The sequence below is a fragment of the Limanda limanda genome, chromosome 2 (assembly GCF_963576545.1).
Source record: "Limanda limanda chromosome 2, fLimLim1.1, whole genome shotgun sequence".
Taxonomy (NCBI): Eukaryota; Metazoa; Chordata; class Actinopteri; order Pleuronectiformes; family Pleuronectidae; genus Limanda; species Limanda limanda.
Genome location: NC_083637.1, coordinates 4,366,119 through 4,392,754, shown reverse-complemented (window position 1 = coordinate 4,392,754; position 26,636 = coordinate 4,366,119). Strand labels below are relative to the sequence as shown.

The window sequence follows — 26,636 nt, the reverse complement described above, 5'->3', positions numbered from 1 at the left end:
CGGGTTGTGTCATACAGACAAGGCAGCACAATCCGCCCTGTCTCTTTTCCCTATCAGAGTATTTCTCATTTTGTTTTGTTGTTTAGCTCATTTAACTTTTGATTTATTATCATTAGCTTAAGTAAATGCTCCTTGTTGCATTAGATTATTAACAAAGGGAAGTGTGTCTCTGTCTCAACCACACCCGTCCACCAGGGACGTCACATGCTCGTCACTGTTTTTTCTTTCCTGCACGTGTCAAATATGTCTGTGTTATAAAATGATGACTCTGACAGAAATGAATCAGTAAATTATGCAACTTGCAGCTGATGCTTTGTGTGACGGCAGAGAGTGAACTCTCACCTGGTGGAAGGTAGAACAGGTGGAACAAGACGCTGGAGTCATGCATGAATATGACAGAAACTCTCTTAAAGAAGTATTGATATAATGTGTACTTTTACTTTTTACTTTGGTCCATTTTCTCAAATATTGTACAAACTGGGTTTATGACCAAATCTGCAGCCGGCCACCAGGGGGCGATCATAACACTTAATGAGATGTCATGTCCTCCATCTATTTAAAATTTATTTAAAATCCACTCTGCAACACAGGATGGGAACCAAATGTTTTACATTTTTTTGACTGGTTCATATTAGTTTAATTCCGTTCATATTTTTTAATATTTGTTATATTCCTGACCCTTAAGTATTGCATTTGACTTATTATTACTTATTGATGCCTATTTGGACTCTTGCTGCTGTAACACTGCACATTTCCCCTTTGTGGGACTAATAACGGATATCTTATCTCATCTTATCTTATCTTAACCCTGCTATCATCTATTATCTAACATGTCTTACATCTACATTGTTCCCTCCCAGCCTCAGGGGTCATGTGCTCTCTCTGCTTCCTCTGCTCTTATTCTGGAGCTCTCTCTTCCTGCTGCTCGTTTCCTCTGCGTTGCTTCTGTTCTGCAGCTTTTCAAGTTTCAGTGTCTAACAGCCGCGTCTCTCCACACACACAGCCCGAGCTCCACAGTTTGTTGTGAGGAGTCCTAGCTGCAGGTTCCAGGATGCCTCTGCCGCAGCATCTCCGGGACGAGAGGTGAGTGGGATGCACTGGATTCTCTGGTTCACTGGTGAACGAGGACTTTTACCTTAGTTTCTTCTGCACTCTTTTGTAAAAACTTTAGGGAAGCTGCTTTCAACAAAAGTTTGATGGTTGTTTTTGCTGCTTCTCATTTAAAAATGTTGTCTGTCCAACAAATGCACGGATAAACACAATTTGCAGCCTACATTTATTTATTAAATAATAATAATAACTATTTGTAGAGCAATGGGGGCCAAAAAGTCAAAAAGTGCTTAACAACACATAATATTAAATTCATATACACTCAGACTTAATAAAAATGTATAATAACACAGATACAAATAATAAAAGTAAAGATATATGTATATATTTTATTTTAAGAAGTTGGATAAACTTCTGCTCGTTTAATCTCTTCATATAAAAGACTCCATCTCATCTGGTTTTCAGTCTTTAGACTTCAGAATTGGGGAAAACACTTGACCAGAAGATCTCAGGCTGTGTCCTGGCTGTAAGATAAAAGGTCTGGATTTAAAAATAAATAAGAGACTTTTAAAATCGATTCTGAAACAGGCAGCCAGTGCAAGGACACTTCTGAGTAAGACCGGTATAAAAGGAGAGACAATGGTCGAGATGAGAGGAAACAAGGATATGAGTGAGTTCTCAGGAGATAAAAGATTGAACCTTGTTTTCTAAATAATAAAAAACACTATAGCTCAACTTTCTTAATGTTGAGGTTCGAAAGCTCCAGTTTTACCCCCAGATTTCTTGCTGAGGACTTAAAATGGTCAAAGTTAAGAGAAGCTTATCCTAGTATAACTCTTTTTTGATCCCTATTGGATAAATGTGTGTATTACAGCAGCTACAGTAGAATAAACACTTATAACTAAACTAAACTATATCGGAACATTTAGACATAAAACAGAGCCAGTGGTGCAAATCCTTCTCAAAGTATTTTAACTGATTAAAGTTTGTATTTTATGAACAATTGTAAAAAAAATACAACCATTGTATGTTTGTGTTCCTCAGTGACTTCGACCAGCTGCCGGACAACGTCCCCATCAGCGCCACCATCGCTGATATCGAGGAGAAGAAAGGCTTCATCGACTACTTTGTGAGTCAGGAATCAACCACAAACTTCTACCGGAGTGTTGGGCACGAGTGTAATTCTCATTTCCGCCTCTTTGTCGTCTTCCAGAGATTTGTGATTGAGGTGAAGACGAAAGGAGGAAGCAAGTATCTGATCTACAGGAGATACCGAGAGTTTTTCAACCTGCACCAGGTGCTGGAGGCCAGATACTCGCTTGAAGACCCCGAGAAACCTGCTGCCAACAAATGCATCCTGCCGTCTATCCCAGGTGAGTGTGTGTCCAGCTGACGACTGCACACACACACACACACACACACACACACACACACACACACACACACACACACACACACACATTCACCTACACACACTCACACACGTCTCAATATTCAACCCGGTGTCTGGTTTCACATTGCTCGAATACTGTACATGTTTTTGATCCTTGAACACACGGTTCAAAGAGGAGTTCTCCATCGTGATGTGTGATTCTGGATTCTGTCCTTTCAGATCTGACAGGAAATCTGTGTGTGAACTCAGTCTCCGATTTCAAACGTTTTTAGTCTCCTAGCAACATGACATGTGCCCGAGGCTTCAGAGTTTTAAACTAATTATAACATAAAGATAAATATTTGCTCTAAAAGTCTTGACATAAGTGAAAATCGACAACTCTGATTGGATTCTACTATGAGCAGAGTGTCTTTGTGTTTTAGACATGGTTAAATAAAGATGGATGGCATGACACCTCCCTGAAAGTGAAGCCAATGGGCCTCTATCGCCTCCTGGTGGCTGGCTGCAGTATAGCTAATAAGCATTGACAGTGGGACCTCGATACCGAAGCTCTGTCCCCCGATGGCCTCTGGTGCTCGATGGTGGCGCCTGCATCTGCATCTAAGATATTTTTGCTTCATATTGCACAGTAGTAGGCAGTGGAGATGAGTCACCCATCTTTATTTATAGTCTCTGGCTTTAAAATGTCAGATGTGGCTGTGTTTGGATTCTGAGGTTGTATTGTAACGTATCACCAAGGTGATGGGATTGCATCATGCTCTGTTTCGACCAATCAGGAGCACGCCAGCACACTTCCTGTTCTTATTTAATTTGTCCCCGGCCGACATGAAGCAACACACTTGCACAACGTTGAGCCAGATCGGCCTGAACTCTGTGGTTTGATCTGATTCTGATGAAAGTGACTCAACTGGCTCACAAGTCCAGGAAATTCCAATAAAGCTGTTTTTATACATTAAAAATAATAATGATAATAATAGCTCCATTGCATTGATCATTTAGATCCTTGATTGAAAACGTTGTTATTTAGTTTAGAGTCTGTAGATGTGAGCGACTCCTCTGTGGTGTCACAGTGATCTCGTGGAGAATCAGCTGCTGATTGACTGCAGAGTGAAACCTGTTGTTTTTTCTGCAGCGTTTCTGCCGAATCTGTGTTTAACTTTCACCATCGAATGCAAACTCCCTCCGCTCCGCTTCGTGCACACGGAGAGGAACCGACCGGGTGAGTGGTGACAGCTGTTCTCCCCCGGGCAGAAGAACTGAAACCCATCTGAACGTATTTCACGTAATAGTAAATCCACTGTGTTGGACGTAGAGTTGATCATGAATCCTCTTCCCTCCTGTTTTGTGTCTGAGTTTTCACAGGATTTAGATGTGATGGATGTGCTTGATAATCCCAAAACATATTAGTAGTAGTTGAAATAAGTTTAATCATATAATTACTGTCGCAGCTCGTCACAGATCCGATTACAATTTCACCCAATTTGGGTTCAGACTCTCTCCTCCATGAATCCAGCTCTGTTCCAGCCACAGGGGAAAAGTGACGGCTTGTTTCAGGCTCATGTTTCTGCATCGTAATGTGAAGCTTGAGATCGAAAGGCTGAGATATCATCAATCTGAAGGTGCATCGGAATATTAATCAAATCGAATTTAATAAGTTTGATGAGTTAGTGTTCACATCTCAACAAATGTGCAAACTTCCCTCTGTTAACCTCAGCGAACCTTTATCTCTCTTCTTCTCTATATTGCCAAACCTTTTTAGAAAAAAACTTTTGACTTATGATTCCACTCTGGGTCGATTCATTTTCCGATGAAGTGTCGACCTGCAGAATCTCTACAGATTGAACCATAAGGGAATTTATAGTCAACGGTGCCTTTTTTCACTAAAGAGAAAACCATGATTTGTAGAAAATCCAGAACAATAAACTATTTCAAAAGCTGAAATATGTTTTATGGGGAACATCGATGCAGCATAAAGCAGCAGGATGACAAGGAGATGAGCTGCATGAAGAGAGAAAAGTGAATCAGAAAGTGACAGAATGAAGAAATACAAGGGTCGGTCAAGGGAGTAAAAGTCATTGGCCCGTGCAAGTGAGCTGCTGCTGAAGAAGATTAAGAGGTGGGAGGACGCGTCTCTAGCCACAAGCAAACAGGAACTTTAAATTAGAACCAGTCGCTGAGTGGAACAACCAGTCAGAGGCTGAAGGTCCCATTTAAAACTCAAACAGACAGGGGGGCTGCAGACATCAGACCAGAATCCAGCCGTTAATTCCCTTCACATGATCAATCCAGTCATTGTGCGACAGTTTATCAGCGAAGTGGATTCTTACATTGTCTCAGTTTTAGTTTGAGTCCTTCTTCAGTCTTGATTTTCCATTCGAAATAGGATCAAGTCACTACAGATGATACGAGATTGTCACTTGACGATATTCAGGCGTCGGCCGTGTGTTTGTGCTCGTCTGCTCGGCGGCTCTGGATTTATTCTTCAGCTTCTTGTTTCCCCGAGAGTCCGTCTGTCCAGGAGCCGCCGTCAGGTTGGATTATCAGAGCCTGGAAACCAGCCTCTGCACCAATAAAGGGCCTGAAGGCTCTGAACGGGAGGCTAGGGCGTGATGAGGTGTGTGTGTGTGTGTGTGTGGGTGAGCATCTGTAAACCTGCTGGTTTCCTGAAGTCTGAATATCTCTGTTATTCAGCCTCTTTGTCGGATTGTTGGTTGGTTTGTGCGTTTGTGAGCAAGATCTCACAAAGAAGTAATAAACCGATTTCCGTGAAACAGATCCCAACAAGGAATTTCTTTCATCTCTTCATTTTATGACATGCGAGATAGGAACTTATTCATCTACCGCACGTCGGACCCAGGAGACAACAAAGCCGATCTTGTGAGTTCTCGAGTTTCACATCAGCTTCGTTGCTCTTATCTTCCCGCTGCACCTGTGGTGAACTGAGGATCCGATCAAACAAGGCTCCTGCTGTCCCCTGACCTCTTCTCTCTGCTCCCGACCCGTCCTGCACGTCTCTGCCTCCTTCTCAGCTTTATCTGCTCTGCATCAGGGTAAAGATTTCCAATGAGTCACATTCTTGGCAGGTGCTTCAACCTGAGCTCAGCGGAGGATTTGACATGTAGAGAGAGAGTTGCAGAATTTGCAAAAATGCTTTTGAAGTGAAGGTCAAGATGAAATGTGAAATGCCTGTTAGAGAATGAGGCTGCTTGTCCGCATCAATACATGAAATAACCTTTATTCAAAGGTTATATAACTAAATAAATATATAGAATACCAATATATATTTACAGGAAATCCTCCAATTTATGTTACTTCACTATCACGTATTTCATATATTAATCCCAATTTACACTTTCTCTGAATATTAGGCCTTAAAAAGTTGTAAATGGATTAAATATGTTTAATTCTTAATCAAGTTGACGTTCATTCAACACTTATTCTGATATTTTTATTGACATTTTGCAGCGTGCATAGTTTTTTATGTCTATTGAGCTACTTCACCTTATATTTAACTACTGGGACGTGTAATAATAAAGATAAATAAAGATAATTCTGACTCTGATATCCCTTTATATCAGTTATACTTGACATAAATCTTAAATTTCATTCATTATTTCTTAAAAAGTTATTGCAACCTGCAGGAACTCTGTTATAATCACCACTGTTACATGTGTAGTGTATAAAATAGTTTATTTTATTACAGAGATTGATCTTACTCTTAAGTCACACGTTATATATGCAGTCACCTGTCTTTTATTGTGAAATTAACAGGAAGGTGCTCATTGGATTTCACTCTGTGTCCCTCATCGTCTCTCGCTGTATCAGGAAAGTTCTATTTTGCCACAAACTCTGATTTAGTATCTGCCGCTTAGGAGTTTTCTGGATAATATTAGATATGATGAGTTTAATTGCGCTGCCAGATCTCATCAGAATGAAAAGGGGGAAAGACAGACGTGTCGGGTGGGAGCAGAAAAAAGAAAGTATATTTTTTGATTAATGAGAAACACCTAATAGAGAGAATATCCTTCTTTCAGATTTTGCTTTATCTATTTCTCTGTCTTTTTATTTATGAGTCACCTGAATATTGCCTGGACCAGATCCATCACACGTCCTACAATAGAAAACAGGAATAGAACCAGGCGTGTGATAGATCCAAGGTCAAAGGGACGTTCATCCATCGAGGCTCGGGGGGGGAGGGGGAGATGATGGGAAGTGAAGGTTTCATAAGGAGAGAGAGTGAATGGGTGAATTTCTGTCTCCGAGTGGTTGAGTGAGTTATCGAGCTGAAGAGTGAGTGAGATGAGAGAAACTGATGGGAGGAGAGCGAGAGCTGCATATTGTAAGGGGGGGGGGGGGGGGGGGGGTCATTAAGACTGTGCTAAATCTGATTTAACATCGGCGCTGGATGGACTCGGATGATTTGTGGGACGGGGCCGATTCAGAGCGTTTGGACTTTGTGCTTCTTAATTTCCGACTGGACTTGGAGGTCGACAGGTTTCAGGAAAAGATGTTTTTCAAAATGCCAATAACTCCAGATGGTGCTGTGATGGATTTTAACACAAGGGAACTAACACCAGGGAACTAACACCAGGGAACTAACATCAGGGAACTAACACCAGGCCCAGATGCGTGAATGTGTAGACGCCAGATTAGTTTGTATAAAATACAAGAAACATACTAAGCTTTCATGGAGGTCTACTTAAAAAATACAACCGAATGAGATTTAATTTCTTTAGGATTCATCAGTCAAAATATAATAGTATCCAAACTATGGTTTTAAAAAGAGACACATCCTCCTCTTTCTCGCCCTTATACAGAAATTGTCATCTTGTGCATTTTGCAGCCGATAACATCTGGAGTCAGTCTCATTCGTTAATCGTGACAAAACCAAACCTAGTGGAGAAGTTAGCACATGAACAAACACCAGTGGGATAAGAACTATAAGTAACATGACAGAAACCATCTTTGAGTTATAGTTTGGTCCATGTCCCATCCACTAAGATTGAGGAAGTGGGATGGATGACCTACACTGCAGCCAGCCTCCAGGGGGCGATCAGGGTTTCACTTTGTCTTCCATCTTTTTACAATAACTTCTTATAATTACACTTTTCTATTGTTTGGAAAGACTGAATCTGTGTGTTTTGACAGATTTGACTTTATGAACTAAAAACAAGTTGAAAACTACACGTAAACTCTGGAAAATGACAAAGGCTGAATAAATTAAAATTAGTAACATTGGACAACAACAATCTTTGAAACAAGGTTTTGGATCTGAAGGTGACCTGTGGAGTTTTAAAGTTTTCAGTGTCGCTCTGTGGATTCTTCCTCCTCCTCCTCATGAGAACTTGCTTAGGATTCTTCACCTTCTCATCAGCAGACGTGTTGATTACTGTATTTGTTGTCACATCGCTGAGCTTGAACTGTCAATCAACTAAAGGAATGTACTTCAGGGCGTCTTTACGTTTCTCGTTCTTCCACTGAACCACGACACACAAAAAAACATCTGTTCATGTGAAGTGTGTGATCTCAGCCGTGCTTATGACTCATGTTTGTGTGTGTGTGTGACCCTGTGTGTTGTTTTTATTCTCTCTTTCCATATTTCTCTTCAGGAAAAGTCTTCATGGGCGCGAAGCAGGAGATCGCCGAGAGCCGGATCCCTGAGCTCAACACGTACATGAAGGTATTTACTCCTCCTGTGAGTGTTCATGCTGCAGAGGAAGGAGGAGCCGGCCTCCTCTACAACTCGGTGGGCTGAGCGAAGCCGTAGGTGGATGAGCGCTGACTCGGATGTTTCAGCCGTGGTTGTGCAGCTGCAGCTCAACGCGGAGGCGGAGCTGCTTCTCTCTCTCTCTCTCTCTCTCTCTCTCTCTCTCTCTCTCTCTCTCTCTCTCTCTCTCTCTCTCTCTGCCCTGTGCCCACATCACGGCTCACTGACTGTAGTTGTGCGACTTTTGACATGTTGCATCGCTAAAAACACAAATCAGGTTTCTCTCTCTCTCTCTCTCTCTCTCTCTCTCTCTCTCTCTCTCTCTCTCTCTCTCTCTCCCACTCACTCACTCACTCACTTCTTCTCCCGGCAACCTACGTGGTTTCTACTTTGCCACGCTCCCTCGCCTCCTCTCGCCTTGCACTTGTAATCACTCTCGCTTCGTGTCTTTCTCTCTCTCTCTCTCTTCTCATACACTCCTTCCACGCTCTTTTCTCCATCTCTACTTCATCACACGTCTTCTTCCCTTCATCTTAACCCCACCCCCCCTCTCCTCTTGTCCCAGGGGCTGCTGGGCCTGCCGACATGGTTCCTGCTGGGAGACGCTCTCCGGATGTTCTTCTACCAGACCGACCGGGACAGTAAACATCAGCCTCTGGCCCTGAGGCGCCTGCGACCACCGACCCGCAGAATGTAAGCCCCGCCCCCTCCACAGCACGCCCTGCTGACAAGATGAAACAGGGTCGTGAGGCTGAACTCCCTTAGAACCAATCATCAATGAGTTCCTGATCTATTTAGAGGTTAAAACAACCAGTTCCATCCTCGTGAATCTTTATTCAAACTCTTGGGCGTCCCTGGGAGACTCCTCCTTCTTTTAATATTCATATATAACAAAATGACGCCGCCTCGACTGTCTCCTCCTCACCTAAAATAATATAAGTCGCGAGGAAGCAATAGAGAAAATATACATGAATTTAGAACTGCGCTCCATTTGGCTTCTATGACCTTTTGCTATTCTCTACTTCCTCTTCTATAACGACCGTTCCTGCCTCTGATTGGCTCATCCCCCTGTGGTCAGGTTACAGGCGATGTGGTGAAGGGGGGGATTCTCTCAACAGGAAGTGATGCAAAGCCACACTCTGGTTACTTCCTCTGCTCTTACACCTGACCTGCCTTCGTTTAGACGGACAACACGAGGAAGTGCGATGTTTCCTCTTTTTCTGTGTTGCCACACGTTCGATTCCCTCATCGCCCTGGAAACCACCTGCGTGTGGCAAGATATCGTTACTGTAATTTCCTGCGATTGAGAGTTTTATTCTCATTTGTCGCACTCGTTACAAAGTGATCCAAGTTGTATATTGAATTTCCGTTCATACACCTCACCTGTTTTCATTCTAATTACCTCGTGGTGGCGACGCGGTTATTGAGTTTCTCTTTTTAATGAATGAATTATTGAATCACTTCGCTTTTTAATATCAGAGTCGCCGGGAGATGGTTGTGATGGATGGCGATGGCGTGCATACAAAACACACAACTGTAGTTCAACACATCCTTCTGTGAGGAGTTGGAGGCAAAATAAAACACTGTGATCAGTTTGTCTTTCACACGTGAGGAACACAGCAGGAGATTGTTCGGTTCAGACACATTAAAAAGGAAATGTGCTCTTCAGATCAAGTTTCTTATTATTGTAATTATTATTATTTAAGAGATAATGGATTCTGTTATTGACGACGTTCATGTCACTGACTCGTGTCTTCTCTGTTTTATCTTTTAGTAAAACAGTCAAACCCAAGATGGACCTCTTCTCCTCCCCGAGGGCAGAGGTATCTATGTGTGCTTAATCCTTCTTTCTTGTTGTTGTTGCTTTGGTAACGGTCTCCATGGCCACCCACAGAGCAACAACTCCTCAGTCTAACAACCACGCACAATGCACCACATCACCCCGAGAAATACCGTATGATCCTGTCAACACACACAAACACACACACATACACACACACACACAAACACACACACACACACACACACACACACACACACACACACACACACACACACACACACCGAATCTATTGACTGATGTGACAAATCAATAAGGACGGAGTTTAAAAGTCTTGTACCAAACTTCTTCTCCTCCTTCTTGCCTGTGACTCCGTTGACCTCATCAAAAGTTCCGGCCTCGCTTCACATCCTCTTTTTATTCCTGCATCCTTCTCTCCTCTCTTATTAGCCGCCCCCCCCCCCGCTTTACCCTCTCTCCCCCTTCATCCCCCTTTTCGTTTCAAACAACCCTTAAGTGTCCTCTTCTTTCCTTTTTCCTCTCCCCTCCATCCGTCTCTTTTCAAGGTTGTGACCATCTCTCATCCATCTCTCCTCCTCCTCCTCCTCCTCCTCCTCCTCCTCCTCCTCCTCCTCCTCCTCCTCCTCCTCCTCCTCCTCCTCCTCCTCCTCCTCCTCCTCCTCCTCCTCCTCCTCCTCCTCCTCTTCTTCACATCCTCTAATTTTTATTCCGTTCACACTCTGCACCTAAACGCCCTTATATAGAGAGGTGAAAAAGAACAGTTTATATCCTGCAGGCGTTGCAGAAAGTTGTGCGTCAGTGTGTAGCTGCTGTGTGTCGAGGTCAAGGGGTCAAAGTTTTAATGACCTGAAAGTTAAAGTTAAAGAAGCCTTTTATTCTAAGTGCGATGGTTTCTACTCTTGTTGACACGATGCATCCTATAAACCTCCTTAAGGCCTGCGACTCACGGGGGTCCTCACAGAGATAGAAGAACACGAGCATGCACACGCTCCACAAAGGCCTATTTTTAAAATGGAATCAATGCAGTTACATTTGTAGTGTGTGTGTAATAATGTGTGTGTGGGAGTAATGATGTCGATGCTACTGTTTCATTGGATTCTGCAGCTTGTTTAGTGTTTACGTTTTATGTGCATGTTTGTTGCATAGTTTATTTTAAGTGTATTTCTAAAAAGGGGCGGATGCTTCTGGAAATATTCATAAGCTCCGTGTCGTTTCGTGCACTATGTGTCAATCATCCCGGCTCTGAACTGACAGGTGGAGTTTCTGCTCACTAATGACACCCTATTCAAATATGTGCTCGTCTCGTATCGTTTACACAGGTGAAATAAATCTGTCAGTGCAGCAGTATTTGTATGCAGAGTATTTAAACCTTTACGCAGTGCACTAAAATCTTTTTTAAACTATTACATTTTCTAGAAAGTAGTTAAATCAAGTAGATTTCTATGAGAGAATGGTTGAAATTAGTAAAATAATTGGTTATGCAATTGACAGGAATTCAAATGTTTGTGTGTGATGCACATTTGTCTAGTTTTATCGGTGGTTATGTTTAAAGCCAGAACAAGCTGTGAGTTGTTATCTGCAGGTGGTGTGTGTGTGTGTGTGTCTGTGTGTGTCTGTGAGTGTGTGTTTCTGCAGCTCCTGTGTGCTTTAGCCCCATTACCAAACTTCTCCTAACCATGCTCTCTCCACAAACCTGCATCCAGCTGCGCACACAGACACACAAACACACTGAATCCCTCACTGCACACTTCACTGGTCTTTTTGCCAAACTCGTAGCAGCAACTCCATTCCACTCCGCCCCCCCCCCCCCTTGCCTCCCCTCCCTCCCACACAGATGTAAAACATCGCTGCTCTCTCCTCCACCAGACCTACCAGCCTACTCAACATTTATTTTAGCTCCCTCTCTCCTTCTCAGAGGGAAAATGAGCGCTCCTCTGTGCGTTTGTGTGTGTGTGTGTGTGTGTGTGTGTGTGTGTGTGTGTGTGTGTGTGTGTGTGTGTGTGTGTGTGTTTGTGTGTGTGACCCGCTGTGCAGGGAAGTGGCTGCAAAAGTCCGTCCACTCGCTGATCAGTGGCCGGCCGCAGCCTGATGGATCGCAGGAGGGCGCCGGTGTTTGTCACAGACGAGCTGGTGCAAGCGTCGGTGTTTACACTGAGCAACACTTCATTCCACTCCACTCAGTATCAGCTCAGGCTCAACCCCGCAGCCTGCGATGAGTAATTGTTGACTTTGGCGCTATCGGTTTCCAACAAGGTCAATGGGAAGGGTGCTGTTGGTTAGCAGAAGCTTTTAATGATGCCTGCGCCTGAGGGGTAGTTGGTCTGATCTGTAAAGTGGGGCAGGAAAGACAAAGAGGCAGGAGCAAACAGGATATGCTCAGATACTGATGTTTCTTAAAGAATGAATTCAATCTATGGCGGTAAGATGGGCTGAATGTGCACATGCACGGAGAACAATCTCTCACGCATATCAGATTCCGAGTGACAGGTAGCTAGACTGAAGAGAGAAAGAACTGCATTGGATACCAGAGCTGCAGCTGAAATATGAGGTCTGACTGTCTGCAGGGATGGTAACAACATTATGGACCACAGCACCAGCATGTGGTGGCCCAACAGCAAGTTAGAGATGTCTTATGATATTATTAGAAGTGTTTTGGTTCATTATGAGACCACTACAGTCTATATGGTTAATGGGAAACACTGCGATACCGATCCTAGCATCAGAAACGCCTCTGAAACAGAAGAAGACAACAGGTCAAGCATCAGCGTGTGCGTGAATCTTTGCACTGATCCCATACGTCTTTAAAGAACTTTATTAGTTTCACCCAGATAAAACTGCACTTTTCCAAGAAATCACTTCTTCTTCTTCTCTTAAACAGCCGTGCCACTGGATTGCCACTGGCGAGTCCAGTTTTTAGAGCAGAGAAGAATAATAACGGTTTTGTCGAGTTACCCAGACCGAAGTAAGATGTCAGCAATTGGGTGATAATTCAAGCTGCAAGTAAAACGTCGACGTGTACGTTATGAAAGTCTTAAGATTCAAGCAGTTCGAAGGAAATACTTGTTATGAGTATACTTAGATTTATTTATTCTGTTGTTTTTCAGTTCTGATCGTCAATAAATAAAGTTAACTGGCATATATTCTCTGTATGAACTTGTTTTCAAAGGGTTTAACCTGAGCTGTAGGCCAAACAACAACCAGGTTAAATAACGTTACCGGTCCAGGTATCACGTTGGGACGGGACAATGAGATCATCTCTCTCAGAAACAGCTTGAAGGAGAGAAAAGAGTCAGAGAGGTGAAAATAAATGCACAAAAGCTCATCAAATTAGAAATTAAAATGCAGAGGGCTGGTAGTCGACTGAGGCTCAGCTCTTTCTCTTTTGCAGTGAGAGGCATTGAAGCATAAATTAGATCCTATTTTAGATAAAGACCTTTCCAAGATAAAGAAAAGAAGATTAAATGAAGGTAAAGTACACTTTGTCCTTCTCTATTGGAAGAGATACAACCTCAGAATCCAAATATCCACTTGAACGTGTGTAAAGAAGTGAAATGATGCAGTAGAAGGTTCATTGTTGCAATAACCACAGATTCAGGAAGGTTAATACGGAAGCTGAGAAGAATATATGAGACCAGCAGAGTCATGGCACCGATTATTAACAGTTTAGGTCTGTGGATATGTTTAAGATAAGAGCTTTAACATTGAATTTAAAAATGTAAAGATATCGTGTACTTCCAACAATGTTCAAACCCAGAGAAACGCCTTTTAATTGCGTAATATCCACTATGTACGATGAAGGAAAACCACCATGCTAGCCAGTTAGCCGATCGGCTGTTTTCACCTTCTACTGTTTGTATTGGTCACTTGTGATGGATCATGATTAATCATTATCGTTTGCTGCATAACATCAAGCTAGATAGATTGTTATTGTTTTGATTGAGAGCCCCCAGTGGCCGAAGTTATATTGCGATATTGTGATAACTTCAAATCGGGGGAAACAATGTACGACGACGAAAAAACGGGAAAACTCCGATGTAAAAATCCCATGCTGCTTCACAATGTCAAACGTATTTAGTTTTGATTACGATTGTGAGACCCCTACTGACCACATTCACATATCGTACGTTTTAAATCAATGAAGCTGCTTCGTCAGCAGATTTCATGAGTGTATGAGATTCACTCTGTAGAACTTTAACGTAAAAGCAGTGTCACAGTGAAATACACAAATATAAATCACCCAACTCTGCACTTGTACGATGTTGTGTAGCTTCCTTTTTCTCAAAGTGTTGCAGCTCATCACATGGTTCAGTGTTTCCAGCAGCAGCAGGTGTTTTCCAGCTGAAGCCATTAAACCCACTGCCACCTGTCAATCACCGAGCAGGAGACGGACAGATTTAGCTCTATGAAAAAAAGTGGAGCATCCAGCGACATGACAGCCAGTTATTTTCAGAATGAGAGTTAATTTAGGACTCTGTCAGGCGGTCAGGATCTTTTACAAATGCAAAGTACAGTAAGTAAAGGTGAGCCACAAACACTCGTACAGTAAGAAGTCGGGGACGTTTTAATTAGATTTTTTTTTTGCTACAGCCCAGATCCATCCTGTTGTCGTGTAGCGTGACGGCTGAGAAGGAGCAGTAGTGACCCACGCCGAGGTTCACGACCTCAGCTTGTTCTCATTCTCAGATCCATCTGTGAACTGTGATCCTTCTCTCCGGGCTTTCGAGGAACTGGGCCAGCTGCTTAAAATATGACACTGTTATCGAACGTCAGGGAGAGAAAGAGAGAGAGAGAGAGAGAAAAGAAAACCCTCACCTCTCATCTCCTCCTCCCTGTTGACTAATGAGCTGCAGGTTTAACAAGCTCATTAAGGCGGGGTCGGCCGGAGTCTAATTGTACCAGATGATTGCTCCTGTGGCTGCGTGAACCCAGGGGTTGGACGGCTACATTTAGAGATCTGCTCCTCCTCGGGCACCCAGGGCTCATCAACACTGAGCTGCAATAGGAAGAAGAGAAGCTATCTGTGGCTGCAATGCATTCTGGTCTATTCGTACTACTGCGTGTAGGAAATAGTGAATCGAGCCCCTTGTCTTTGGTTCATAGGGTCGTGGTGATGTTGCCGTGTATCTGGTATCTTGAGTTATGAAGTCTGGATACTTTCCTGAACTTTTGCGGAGAAGCTGTATTTGGTAACGTAAATGTCCGAGTCAGCTGTTCTGGACATTTTCCTGCCAGATCCCAAGTAAAATGTCTAGATCGTTCGACTATCGTTGATCGTTGACTTGAAAGTGGAAGAAAACAAAGATCTCCGGATGAACAAGAGCTGACAAAGACGTGGAAAGATTCTTAGATACGAGATCTGTGGTGATAAAGGCTGATGACAAGTCTGACCTGGAAAATCTCCTGCTGCTTCATATGTGAAAAGGAAACTCTGGAAATGTGTGAAAGCAGCTTAACACACAAAATGGCTCATCCTGGTTTAAAAGGGTTTTTGTCTGTTTATCACCTTTTCACTTTTTCGTGAGCAAAGGCTGAAAGAAATTGGATTCAATGAAGGGATTGCTTTTTTATGCAGCTTTTTAAATAACAAATTCAGTTTCTGGTTTTATTAACAGGCTGAACTGCTAAAAATAAAACAGTAAATTGAAAAATAGAAACAGATGCTTCAGAGACAAATGTAAAAAGACAAGGACGGGTATAAGGAGGTGGAATTATGATGGTGAGGAGCTGGAGCGAGAGAGGGAGCGATGGAGGGAGGTTTAGAGAAAGGAGGGATTGCTTTGTCACATCATATTTGGTGTTTTTGTTGGAGATAGTATCTTATCGCCCCGGTAACACATTTTCACATCATCTATAAATTACAGCCAGCGGCGTGTCAGCGTGATTATGAAACATCTTCTGCAAGGATGCATTTAAAAATAACAGCCATGAATTCAAACCCTGTGTGTGTGTGTGTGTGAGTGAGTGTGTGTGTGTGTGTGTGTGTGTGTGTGTGTGTGTGTGTGTGTGTGTGTGTGTGTGTGTGTGTGTGTGTGTGTGTTTGTCGTCGGGGTCAGGGTAATCTCAGTGGATTGTTAATCCAGCCGACTCCCTCACTCCCCAGCTTCATTAATCTGCCACTTGCCTCTGTCTCATTTTCTTCTTCACACACACACACTCACACACACACACATTCACCCAAACACACACACACACACTTGTGCATGCAGTCCGCCATTCACCTACAGACACTTGTCCATGCTTGAACATGTTTGTTAAATGTGTAATCATTAATTTACAACATGTTCATCTGCAGCCTGGTTGAACTCAAGTTGGCTGTTTGGTCTTGGTGGAGGTTTGTGCATACTAAAGTCAACCACATGGTGGCGCTACAGCTAAAATCATGGGATCACCAGCTAAATAATCAATATTTTAAATTGAGTAATGCTTTAGTGTAACTCTTCTTCCAGAGGAAAGCAGAGGTTCCTTCTCACTCCCTCACTCTCACTCTGTCCTGGGAGGATTGCTGTATCCCACAGACTCTCTCTCTCTCTCTCTCTCTGCACCTCTGTTCAACTTTTACTTTCCTTTTCTCCTCCTCCTCCTCCCCCTCATCTTCACCTCCCTCCCACTGCTTTAACCGCTCCTCGTTCTTTTTCTCTTTTTTTGGGCTCCCATTTCGTCTCCACAGCTCCAACGCTCTTCCAATTTTACCGTCTCTCGTGAGCCCCCCCCCACACACACTTTATGTTTCTCTCTCTCTCCTGCACACATGTTCTCGTGCCACTTCATCATCGTTGTGTCTCTGCAGGAGAACACGATTTGGTTTACAGCATCCTTAACGACCCTATTGACATGAATGCTAATTAAAAATCTGGCAGATTTTTTTATACCCGACACACTAATGATAACCAGGACTGTTGAGCATCTCACACACACACACACACACACACACACACACACACACACACACACACACACACACACACACACACACACACACACACACACACACACACACACACACACACACACACACACACACACACACACACACACACACATTTGCCTCTTCATCACTTTAGAAAATGGCTCATACTTTTGTGCCTAATATCTCTCTCTCTCTCTTTCTCTCTCTCTCTCTCTCTCTCTCTCTCTCTCTCTCTCTCTCCCTCTCTCTCTACTCTCTCTCTCTCCCTGCCTCACACACACACACACACACACACACACACACACACACACACACACACACACACACACACAAACACACGCACACCCACACACATTTGCTTTGGAGGAGGGCATCTCCTCTTCATCACTTTAGAAAATGGCTCATACTTTTGTGTCTAATATCTCTCTCTCTCTCTCTCTCTCTCTCTCTCTCTCTCTCTCTCTCTCTCTCTCTCTCTCTCGCTCTCTCTCTCTCTCACACACACACACTCTTAGATGTACACACAAATAGTACCACATTCATCATACTTCCAGTTGTACGCATGTATTTCACACAGAAACTAAAAACGCAATTCATATATGCAAATGTTTCTCCATTTAAATCATCTATCAATCAACCAATGAGAAACTTTCACAGGTTTCAGCTTCACACACGTGAGGAATCATTTTTTCTTTTTCTCACTGTCACGTGAATGGAATTGGAAAAACGAAGAACTGGACCTCGGACTTTGTCACGTGTCACTTTTTCAGAAGTTTCAAAAATCTCAAATCAATCCTCAGATAATGAAAGTCATCAATAGTTGCAGCTTCACCTCATGCACATGGATCATCACACACCTGGATATAGCAATAACATAAAATACTGTCATATATGAAGACACAGATACCTTCTTCACCTTCTACACCAAACATCTCTCCTTTGTGCATCAGTCATCTTTTTTTGCATTCATCATTTCTTATGAAACGTCCCTTCTTCCTCTCTCCGTTCTTCACTTACTGTTACATCACGTTATTCTCCACCAGTAAAAAGTGTGTAAAGTCTTACCTGTCTGCTCTCACCGTCTCTTCTCTCTCTGGGTTGAGTGTGTCCGTCGCTCTGCTCTCTTCTCTCTCTCCTCTCACTGACTTTTATGCGTGTGTGTGTGTGTGTGTGTGTGTGTGTGTGTGTGTGTGTGTCTTCCAGGCGATGTTTGACTTTCGCGGCAATGACAAGTCGGAGTTGAACCTGAAGAGGGGAGAGGTGATCTTCCTGCTGCGACGAGTCAACGCCGACTGGCTGGAGGTAAGAGCTGAGAGAGAGGGAGCGAGAGTGGGAGAGGGAGGGAGGGAGGGAGGAGAGAAAGAGTGGGAGAGTGGATCGCGGTGAAAGATGGATGGAGAGGGAGAGGGAGGGATGGGAGAGATATTGAAGAGGTGGCGGGGGAGAGGAGGCACGAGAGTAAAAATGGAAAGAGAGGGAGGAATCTTGTTCAGGGTGGTGGAGGGAAGGAAAGAGATGAAAGAGTGGAGGAGGAAAGTGATGGAGGCAAAGACAGGAAGGAGATGATGTTAGGGCTGAAGAGAGGGGGGAAAAAGGGGAGATGATGGGGTGAAAGACGAGAGGATGAGATGGAACGAACATTATGAAAAGCAAACTTTGATTCTGCATTCGTGTGGCTGTGATCTTGTCGTCTCGCTCGTCTGCAAGAAGCTGCAGCACAGAACTAAATATATCACAGCAAGTCGTGAACACACAACTGGAAGATGTTTGCAGATAAAGATGCGTTCACACATTTGTGTCTGTACCGAGATGTTGTGCAGTGGTTAGTGTAGCAGCAATTTCTACTTAACTACTACTGGTGGCTGAGCTCGGTTTGATCCTGAAGCTTGTATAAAAGATGAGGACTAGAGGTTTGTCCAGTTGGTCCCTTTGACCATTTATTGTTTAAAGATGGATTACAATTCGCTTGAAACAAACTAAAATACATTAAACTAAAGAGACTCTCGTAGAGCACATCGAACGTCACAAAACACGGTCAAAAAAGTGTTGCCTTGCTCAGCCACGCCCAGATGCTCTCGTGGCTGGCTCCTTAAGCCTTTCCCCTTGGCTCCACCCTCCGCCTCTCAGGTTCAGTTCAGGTGTCCTTTAGGTGGGGTAAAAACACCTACAGACACAGTGTCACTCATACACACACACACACACACACACACACACACATGCATGGCTAATAAAGAAAGATAACATAAAGGTTAATTTGGCTCCTACAGTTAGCATGGTCCCCTCATCGGGCTCCTGGTTCGAGTCCTGGTTCGGCCACTTCTTTGTGGAGTTATATGCTCCTGTGGGTTTTCTCTCCAGGTTGGGTTAATCGAGGCGTTAGAGGTGAATGTGGGTGTGAATAGATCTTTGTTTGTGTAAAGACAAATGCACAACAGCATTACCTTTTCTTTGTATCGTGCAAAACTTGATGAGACGAGGCAGAAAGACATCGACGTGAGACAACTCAGTTTCTGTTGTATTTGGGACATTGAGAATGACTTACAGGAGAGAAAGAAGAAGAATAAAGAGCAAACTCCTTCTATTGGGAAGGAAGTTCGACGTCGATTTTTGAACGGCGTGTTTACAAGCGTTTGAAAAAACCTGCGTATACCCGTTAATTTAGTTGCAAACAATTTTTTGGAAGATATCTGCTCCTTTATTTGTACTTGTTGGGTCATAAGAGAAGGATTCTTTTTTAGTTTGCAGCACAGAACTAAATATATCACAGCAAGTCGTGAACACACAACTGGAAGATATTTGCAGATAAAGATGCGTTCACACATTTGTGTCTGTACCAAGATGTTGTGCAGTGGTTAGTGTAGCAGCAATTTCTACTTAACTACTACTGGTGGCTGAGCTCGGTTTGATCCTGAAGCTTGTATAAAAGATGAGGACTAGAGGTTTGTCCAGTTGGTCCCTTTGACCATTACAATTTGCTTGAAACAAACTAAAATGCATTAAACTAAAGAGACTCTCGTAGAGCACATCGAACGTCACAAAACACGGTCAAAAGAGTGTTGCCTTGCTCAGCCACGCCCAGATGCTCTCATGGCTGGCTCCTTAAGCCTTTCCCCTTGGCTCCACCCTCCGCCTCTCAGGTTCAGTTCAGGTGTCCTTAAGGTGGGGTAGAAACACCTACAGACACAGTGTCACTCATACACACACACACACACACACACACACACACATGCATGGCTAATAAAGAAAGATAACATAAAGGTTAATTTGGCTCCTACAGTTAGCATGGTCCCCTCATCGGGCTCCTGGTTCGAGTCCTGGTTCGGCCACTTCTTTGTGGAGTTATATTCTCCTGTGGGTTTTCTCTCCAGGTTGGGTTAATCGGGCGTTAGAGGTGAATGTGGGTGTGAATAGATCTTTGTTTGTGTAAAGACAAATGCACAACAGCATTACCTTTTCTTTGTATCGTGCAAAACTTGATGAGACGAGGCAGAACAACAGCGACGTGAGACAACTCAGTTTCTGTTGTATCTGGACATTGAGTATGACTTCCAGGAGAGAAAGAAGAAGAAAAAAGAGCAAACTCCTTCTATTGGGAAGGAAGTCGAACGATTTTTGAATGGCGTGTTTACAAGCGTTTGAAAAAACCTGCGTATACCCGTTAATTTAGTTGCAAACAATTTTTTGGAAGATATCTGCTCCTTTATTTGTACTTGTTGGGTCATAAGAGAAGGATTCTTTTTTAGTTTGAAGTAGAAGTACTCGACTGGCCTGAAGAGAGACTTGACCTCAACTCTATTTGGTCTCTGAGAGATGAACTGGAACATGTGATCCAACTACATCTCCAGTGATGCTCTCCTGGTTAATTTCCTGCAGCCCGGCTCTTGCTTATTACATTTTAATGACACTTTGAAAGAGAGATTAGAATTTGTGTCATCTCCACATAGCAACAGACCAGAACAGTCACTGGTGTGGTGGAGGTGCCCTGCTCCACTTTCCTTCGCAGGAACAATTACTTAATGAACAAAATGACCTGATTCCACACTGCGTGTGTCACGTGGAAGTCGCTGCCGTCCAAAAATGGGATGTGGGACATTTTTAATTAGCTGCCCGACGTGAAAACTCGATGCAAGGAACACATTTGTCGTAGAAAACCTGCGTTGTCACATCGTACGTAAAGAAGAAGGTCAGGAAACGTGTTTAATGAAAATGTGTGAGGTGTTGAGATGGAGTGATGAGAAGCCGGGAGTGGGTGAGTGGGAGACAGAGAGAGAGAGAGAGAGAGAGAGAGGAGGTGGAAGCTGTGGTGGGAGCAAGGGAGCGAGTGGAGGAGGAGGAGGATGCACTTATCCTGCCCCTGGCTTCTCTCGATACAGATCCTAGAAATCACCACGGAGGAGAATGATAATCTGTTTATTCTTATGCAACACTGCAAACACTCGTTGGTCATTTTCGGCAACTTTGCCTCCACCCTTGTGGGGGTTTTTCAGTATTTTAGGGTGGGCGGGGTTAATGCAACACTTACAACTCGTGAAAAGTTGACTGAGTGCATTTGATTTAGTCAGTAGACGAAGAGGCTGTGGGTGGCGAGCGTGACGAATCCAACGGGCAGACTGGTGCAGCAAGGTAAAATGTTTCAAACTCACCAAAGGAGAGAGAGATCTCATCAGTTTCAGGAGAGAAAAGGAGAGAAGAGTAGAAAAACTCTGTGAGCAGGAGAAGCTGCAAAAGTTTCCGATGAGAAACCAACTTCATCTGCATCTGGTGTCACATTTATCCAAAACCACATCACCAAGAAATCACCAAAATGTTTCCACCTTCCAGAAATTAGATTAACTGGTGAGTGGAGAGGAAAGAAGCTTATATGACATTTATTAAAATATACAATAGGTATCTTTAATATCATCTTTTGACTTGACTGGGTAGGATTTGTATTAGTCTGTATATTACTATGGTTCACTTAAACGTAAAAATCTCCATTCCCCTAATCTTTTAAGTGGTCTTACAAATTGAAATAAAGTAAACTCTAAGGTACTCTCCTATCTAACAAATAAAGTACCTTTATTTCCATGGCATGGTTGTAGTAAATGGTGGATTCACTGTGTTTTTATAGCATTTATTCAGTCTTATCAACCCTCAAAGTGCTTAAACCTCATATTTAACCAAAACTCTGCCTGGTTTTGGCAGAATGCATTCGTCAAGAAGCCAAAACTGACAACAGAGTCCCTTAACTGTTAAGTGCTCCAGGAAGCTCCTCTACAAATAACCTGGTTTATCGTAACTCGTATAATAATCTTCAGGAGTGAAGCCTTTGAGTTGCAGCATGAGATCATTGAAATGCTTGAATAAGAAGCCTGGAGAGAATCACACGTGTCAGGACCGATGGGACCGAACCTCATGTTTCACACGTTCATCCTGATAAGGTGGATGCTTCCTTGTACAGTGAACTGCTGGAGATGTGCTTCATGAGATATTCTCTGCACGTGTCTGTGCAGACTTGGAGCAAATAGACACCTGGAGGGTTTTAAACACTGAGCGGTTGGGTTGAGTGTTTGTAGCAGCAGCAGCACGTCCTGAATAATAGGTTCATTAGTCGGGGAAAACGATTCTCCAGACGAAGCTCCATCCTCATATTTCTCTCCTTCAAATCATCCACTCATCTGGTCGTCAGTGTTCTATCCGTCCGACCGTTCACTCTCTCCTCTCCTCTTCTCTTTTCTTTTCTTTTCTTCAGGGCACAGTGAAGAATCAGACGGGCATTTTCCCAGAATCCTTTGTGAAGATCATTAAGCCCCTCCCAGAGAGTGAATCGGAAGGTGAAGGTGGAGCTCACACCTACAGCTGCCTGCGCTGCTTCCTGCTCACCCCCTCTGGAGTCGCCACCAGGTCTGATCAGGAGTGTGTGTGTGTGTGTGTGTTTGTGTGTGTGTGTGTGTGTGTGTGTGTGTGTGTGTGTGTGTGTGTATGTGAGGTTATGTTTTCACCCCTGTGAGTCCGTTTCTTTATTTGTCAGCAGGATTTAGCAAAAATACTGCTGAGCTGGTTTCCACTAAACTTGGTTTAAGGGTGAGACAAGTAGAAAAAAAAATGGATTTGCAAAAGAAAGTTTTGTAGTGTTGAAATTGAACATGTCTGACATCCCACTGAGTTTGGTCTTAAGTCTTAGATTCAGGGAATATTGCTTGGATCGGCATATTTCCAGCAACCGGACTTGAACTCAGAACTCATTGTGTTGAATATTAAGTTGAGCCTCAATCAGTCCAACAACAGATTCTGTTTGAGTAAAGACTTGCATGGATATGATCGGCTGTGAGTTCAACTGAATGCTAAAAGGTTTAGAATGAAACCTGCAGAAATCTGGATTAGTTTTTAAAAGCTGAGGGTCTTTACTCACAGATAAATAAAAGATTGCCTCGAGCTAAATTCATCCCAGCAGCTGAAAATGTCATATTAAGGCTAAAAGACTAAATCAATACTAACTTCCCTAAAATGAACCTCCTGAGAAAACACTTCTTCTGAGTTAAGCTCTTTGGGAACAGGTCGATGGAATCGTTTTGTTTTGTGTAACTTCCAATCTCTTGCTTCATCTCTGGTGATTACACCTGTAGGGTTGAATATTTCATGAACCTTTGAGATAACCTCAGCGTTTTAAAACTGATCTTTTAAGATTGTGTGTTTGTGTTTGTGCAGAGACGTGTGTGTCCAGGAGGATCTCACCATCCAGCCGTCCCACAAGGAGCTACTGTCCCGCATGAGGTACGTCCCCTCAGCACAGGTTTCACTTCCTTTCACTGATTTTCCTTCAACACGTATGAAGCAATGACAAATATCGTGTTTCGTGCCTCTTCATTAAATTTATACTCACGTGGGGAAACAGTGATGAGGAGAAACAACGTGTTAATAATTCCTCTGGACGCTTGTTTAGTAGTTTCTTGGGAAATGATGGGATCCAACCTCACACCTTCTAAATGATGTGCTAATGGGATACAACACGGACGTATTTGATGAGGAATGAAAAGCCTCAGTTTCTTGCTTCTGTTGCAAATCAACGAAAAAGTGACTGATTGCTGAGTGGTGACCTTTGACCTCTTTCTACCCATTTCTACTTGGACTTGGATGCTGAAGATATGAATTGAGCTATTTGTTCGAGAGATGCTCCGATGAACTCGGTCGACCTTTGTGTATTTCACAGCCTGAGTATTTTTTGAGTGTGAAGTTGCAGTAACGTTCCAGATAGAACACGGATGAGTAGACGCCCGGGAGCTGTTGTGCACCAAAAAACCTGCAAATTACCGTTTGCCAATCATCACCTCTCATCAAATTGGTTCCTGTGGGACCTCCGACTACCCCCGCCCCCCCCCTACCCACCCGCGCCGCCATCACCGGATGCACATGGTCATTACGCCGCCATATCTGCTCCTCTCCGTCTTTTTCTCTCTTTGGTTCTGCCGCTCCCTCCATCTCTCATTATCTGGTAATTTAGATAGGTGAGCGCTGTGATGATTAGTCCTCCCCATTCATAATCAGTTCATTTCCACCGCTTATCTGCTCATTATTGTTTGTCTGCGTTCGGGCCTGTTGTGCCCCGGAGCAGGATGGATGAGACCCTGGTCCTGAGTTTTAAAATGGCTCGATGCTGATAAAGAAAAAGGGAGGATGATGAAGAGAAGACGAGAAGAGGGAGGGTTGTGTATCGTGAAACAAGAAAAGAGGAAGAGGAGAAGAATCAGTGAGGAAAGAGAGAAGCAACTACAGATGCTGCTGAACTGTACTGTGGAATAAAACTAGTTCATTTAGAAAGGTCATCTTATGATTATTACTTATTCGTAATAATCCTCACCACATTTGATCACATTTGAAAAACCTAAACATGGTAATTCTGTCTCTAGCCGTATCACACTGCTGTTCTTATAGTATTTGATCATATATAGTCACCACATCGTTTATCATACAGGACTTTGTGGAGATTTCACTATTAAACCGAGAACGTGACTTTAACCTGATAATTCAGATCTCTGTGTCCTTCCCGTGTCCTTTCATAGCTCGGTGCAGGAAGTAAATATTTCTGCGCTTGTCCTTCATCAGATTTAATACTTTATCGTGTTCGGCCTCGAAGAAGCAAAGAGAAAAACCCCTCATAAAACTCTCACTCAATTTCTTTCTAGTACGACTTCCTGGACACAAGCGTTCCAGTCACTCTAGAGAAGGTGTTGCTGGACTTGTTACTTTAACTTTTACTGTGATCCGACATAAAACTGTAATAAAAAGACGAGGAGGCCGAGTGGCAGCAGTAACTTCACTGGAACTTTGGTGCATCACTTTATTTTAATGTCGATGTCAAACATTAACTGTATTATGTTGTATATTCGTTAGAGTAGATCATTTTGCTGTGTGTGTTCAAAACAAAATGACAGGCTTACGTTTATGATACCTGCCTTCTGGACTCTCAGACATTCTCAGAGAGTCCTCCAGATGTTTATCTTAGAAGTTCTCTACCTTTTTGAAATGATCCCTGACTTTGGGAATGACCTCTGACCAGCTTATGGATGGGCGCAGAAGGAATGTTCTTGACCAATGTGTCTTCATGTTCGGACAAAAACATGTCCTTCTTTAGTCAGAAATACCATGGGGGACGGCATTCTCCTGAAGTCATGGGCGGAACTAACCTCTCTATAAAGACCCCGGCAAGTCAGACTTCACTATTTGGCCTGGGTGGTATCTCCGAGTTCTAGAGCTCGTCTTGACCTGCACTACTTTGTGTAATAAACATTATTGTACTTGTAAGTACTGGGTCAGCGTTCCTTTCCTTCATCATCAACTTCGACAACCACCTCGACCTCTCGGCTGACCAGAATATACCATAATTTAAAGATGGACGACATGACAGCTCCTAGAAAGTGAAGCCAAAGCGTCTCAGTTTCCCTCTGGTCATTGTCTGCTGTATAGGTCATAACCACCTCCTCCATGTTAGTGGATGGGACATGGGCAAAACCAGAAAGTTTTAATTCATTATTTGATGATATAAAAACATTATGAAACATCGTGATTGACAGCTGAGACTGACTCACAATAAGTTGAGTGCTACTGAGGCTCCTCCCCTGATCGCTGCTGCATGGACTCTGTCTCTGAGAAGCTCTAGTCCTGGTTTGATTGGTCGGGTTTAAATCTCAGCTGTGATGTCATACTTTCAAACTGAGGTTTAAACTTTCCGAACTTTCTTCTCTGCGTCTCCCTCAGAAACGTCTTCAAGGAGGACGACATCGCCCTGAACTACCGAGACCCCGAGGGCGACCTCATCCGCATCCTGGACGACGAGGACGTCCAGCTGATGATCAGGGAGAGCTGCGGTCAGCAGGTCAACAACAAGAGACCTGTCAATCAGTTTCCATGGGAACTGCATGTGACCTTGACCTCTGACCTCTCTGTTTACAACACAGAGGCGTGAGAGAGAGGAACTGAGGTTCAATCCCTGGAGGCAGAGAAACAGTTTGACACTTCGTGAGAGTTAACGTCCTTTACATTTCACATTTATACTAATTTAATGGCCTCTTCACATTTTATAAGCTTCAGATTTGTTCTTATTCTGGAGAAGCTGAGCAGCTTGTTTTAGAATCAACCCGGGCGTCTCAGCTCAGCCTGAGGAAAATATCTCAGAGAACAGAAAAATTGAATATGTAAAAAATTAATATTACTTCAAAACAGGTCAGAGGTTTTCTGACTCAGCTTGAAGTTACTTTTATACTGAAACTTTTCTCTTGTTAATAAAAAGCTGTTCACATTC

General features: G+C 43.2%; 1 protein-coding gene across 1 annotated transcript; it reads left to right on the top strand.

Annotated features, from left to right (window-relative positions):
- Nucleotides 1–1,002: 1,002 nt before the first annotated feature.
- On the top strand, nt 1,003–26,636 carry ncf4 (neutrophil cytosolic factor 4). The gene is made up of 10 exons (XM_061093452.1): nt 1,003–1,083; nt 2,095–2,179; nt 2,264–2,423; nt 8,053–8,123; nt 8,716–8,843; nt 9,925–9,973; nt 18,062–18,160; nt 22,590–22,741; nt 23,546–23,611; nt 26,093–26,636. The coding sequence occupies exons 1-10, from the start codon at nt 1,052–1,054 to the stop codon at nt 26,298–26,300; spliced, it is 1,050 nt and encodes a 349-aa protein (XP_060949435.1). The 5' UTR covers nt 1,003–1,051; the 3' UTR covers nt 26,301–26,636.

Bases quoted from the DNA above. Each gene is read 5' to 3' on its own strand.
- ncf4 (XM_061093452.1), top strand. From the start codon at position 1,052: ATGCCTCTGCCGCAGCATCTCCGGGACGAGAG. The intron at 2,180-2,263 runs GTGAGTCAGGAA...GTCGTCTTCCAG, and splicing joins AAGGCTTCATCGACTACTTT to AGATTTGTGATTGAGGTGAA. The intron at 2,424-8,052 runs GTGAGTGTGTGT...ATTTCTCTTCAG, and splicing joins CATCCTGCCGTCTATCCCAG to GAAAAGTCTTCATGGGCGCG.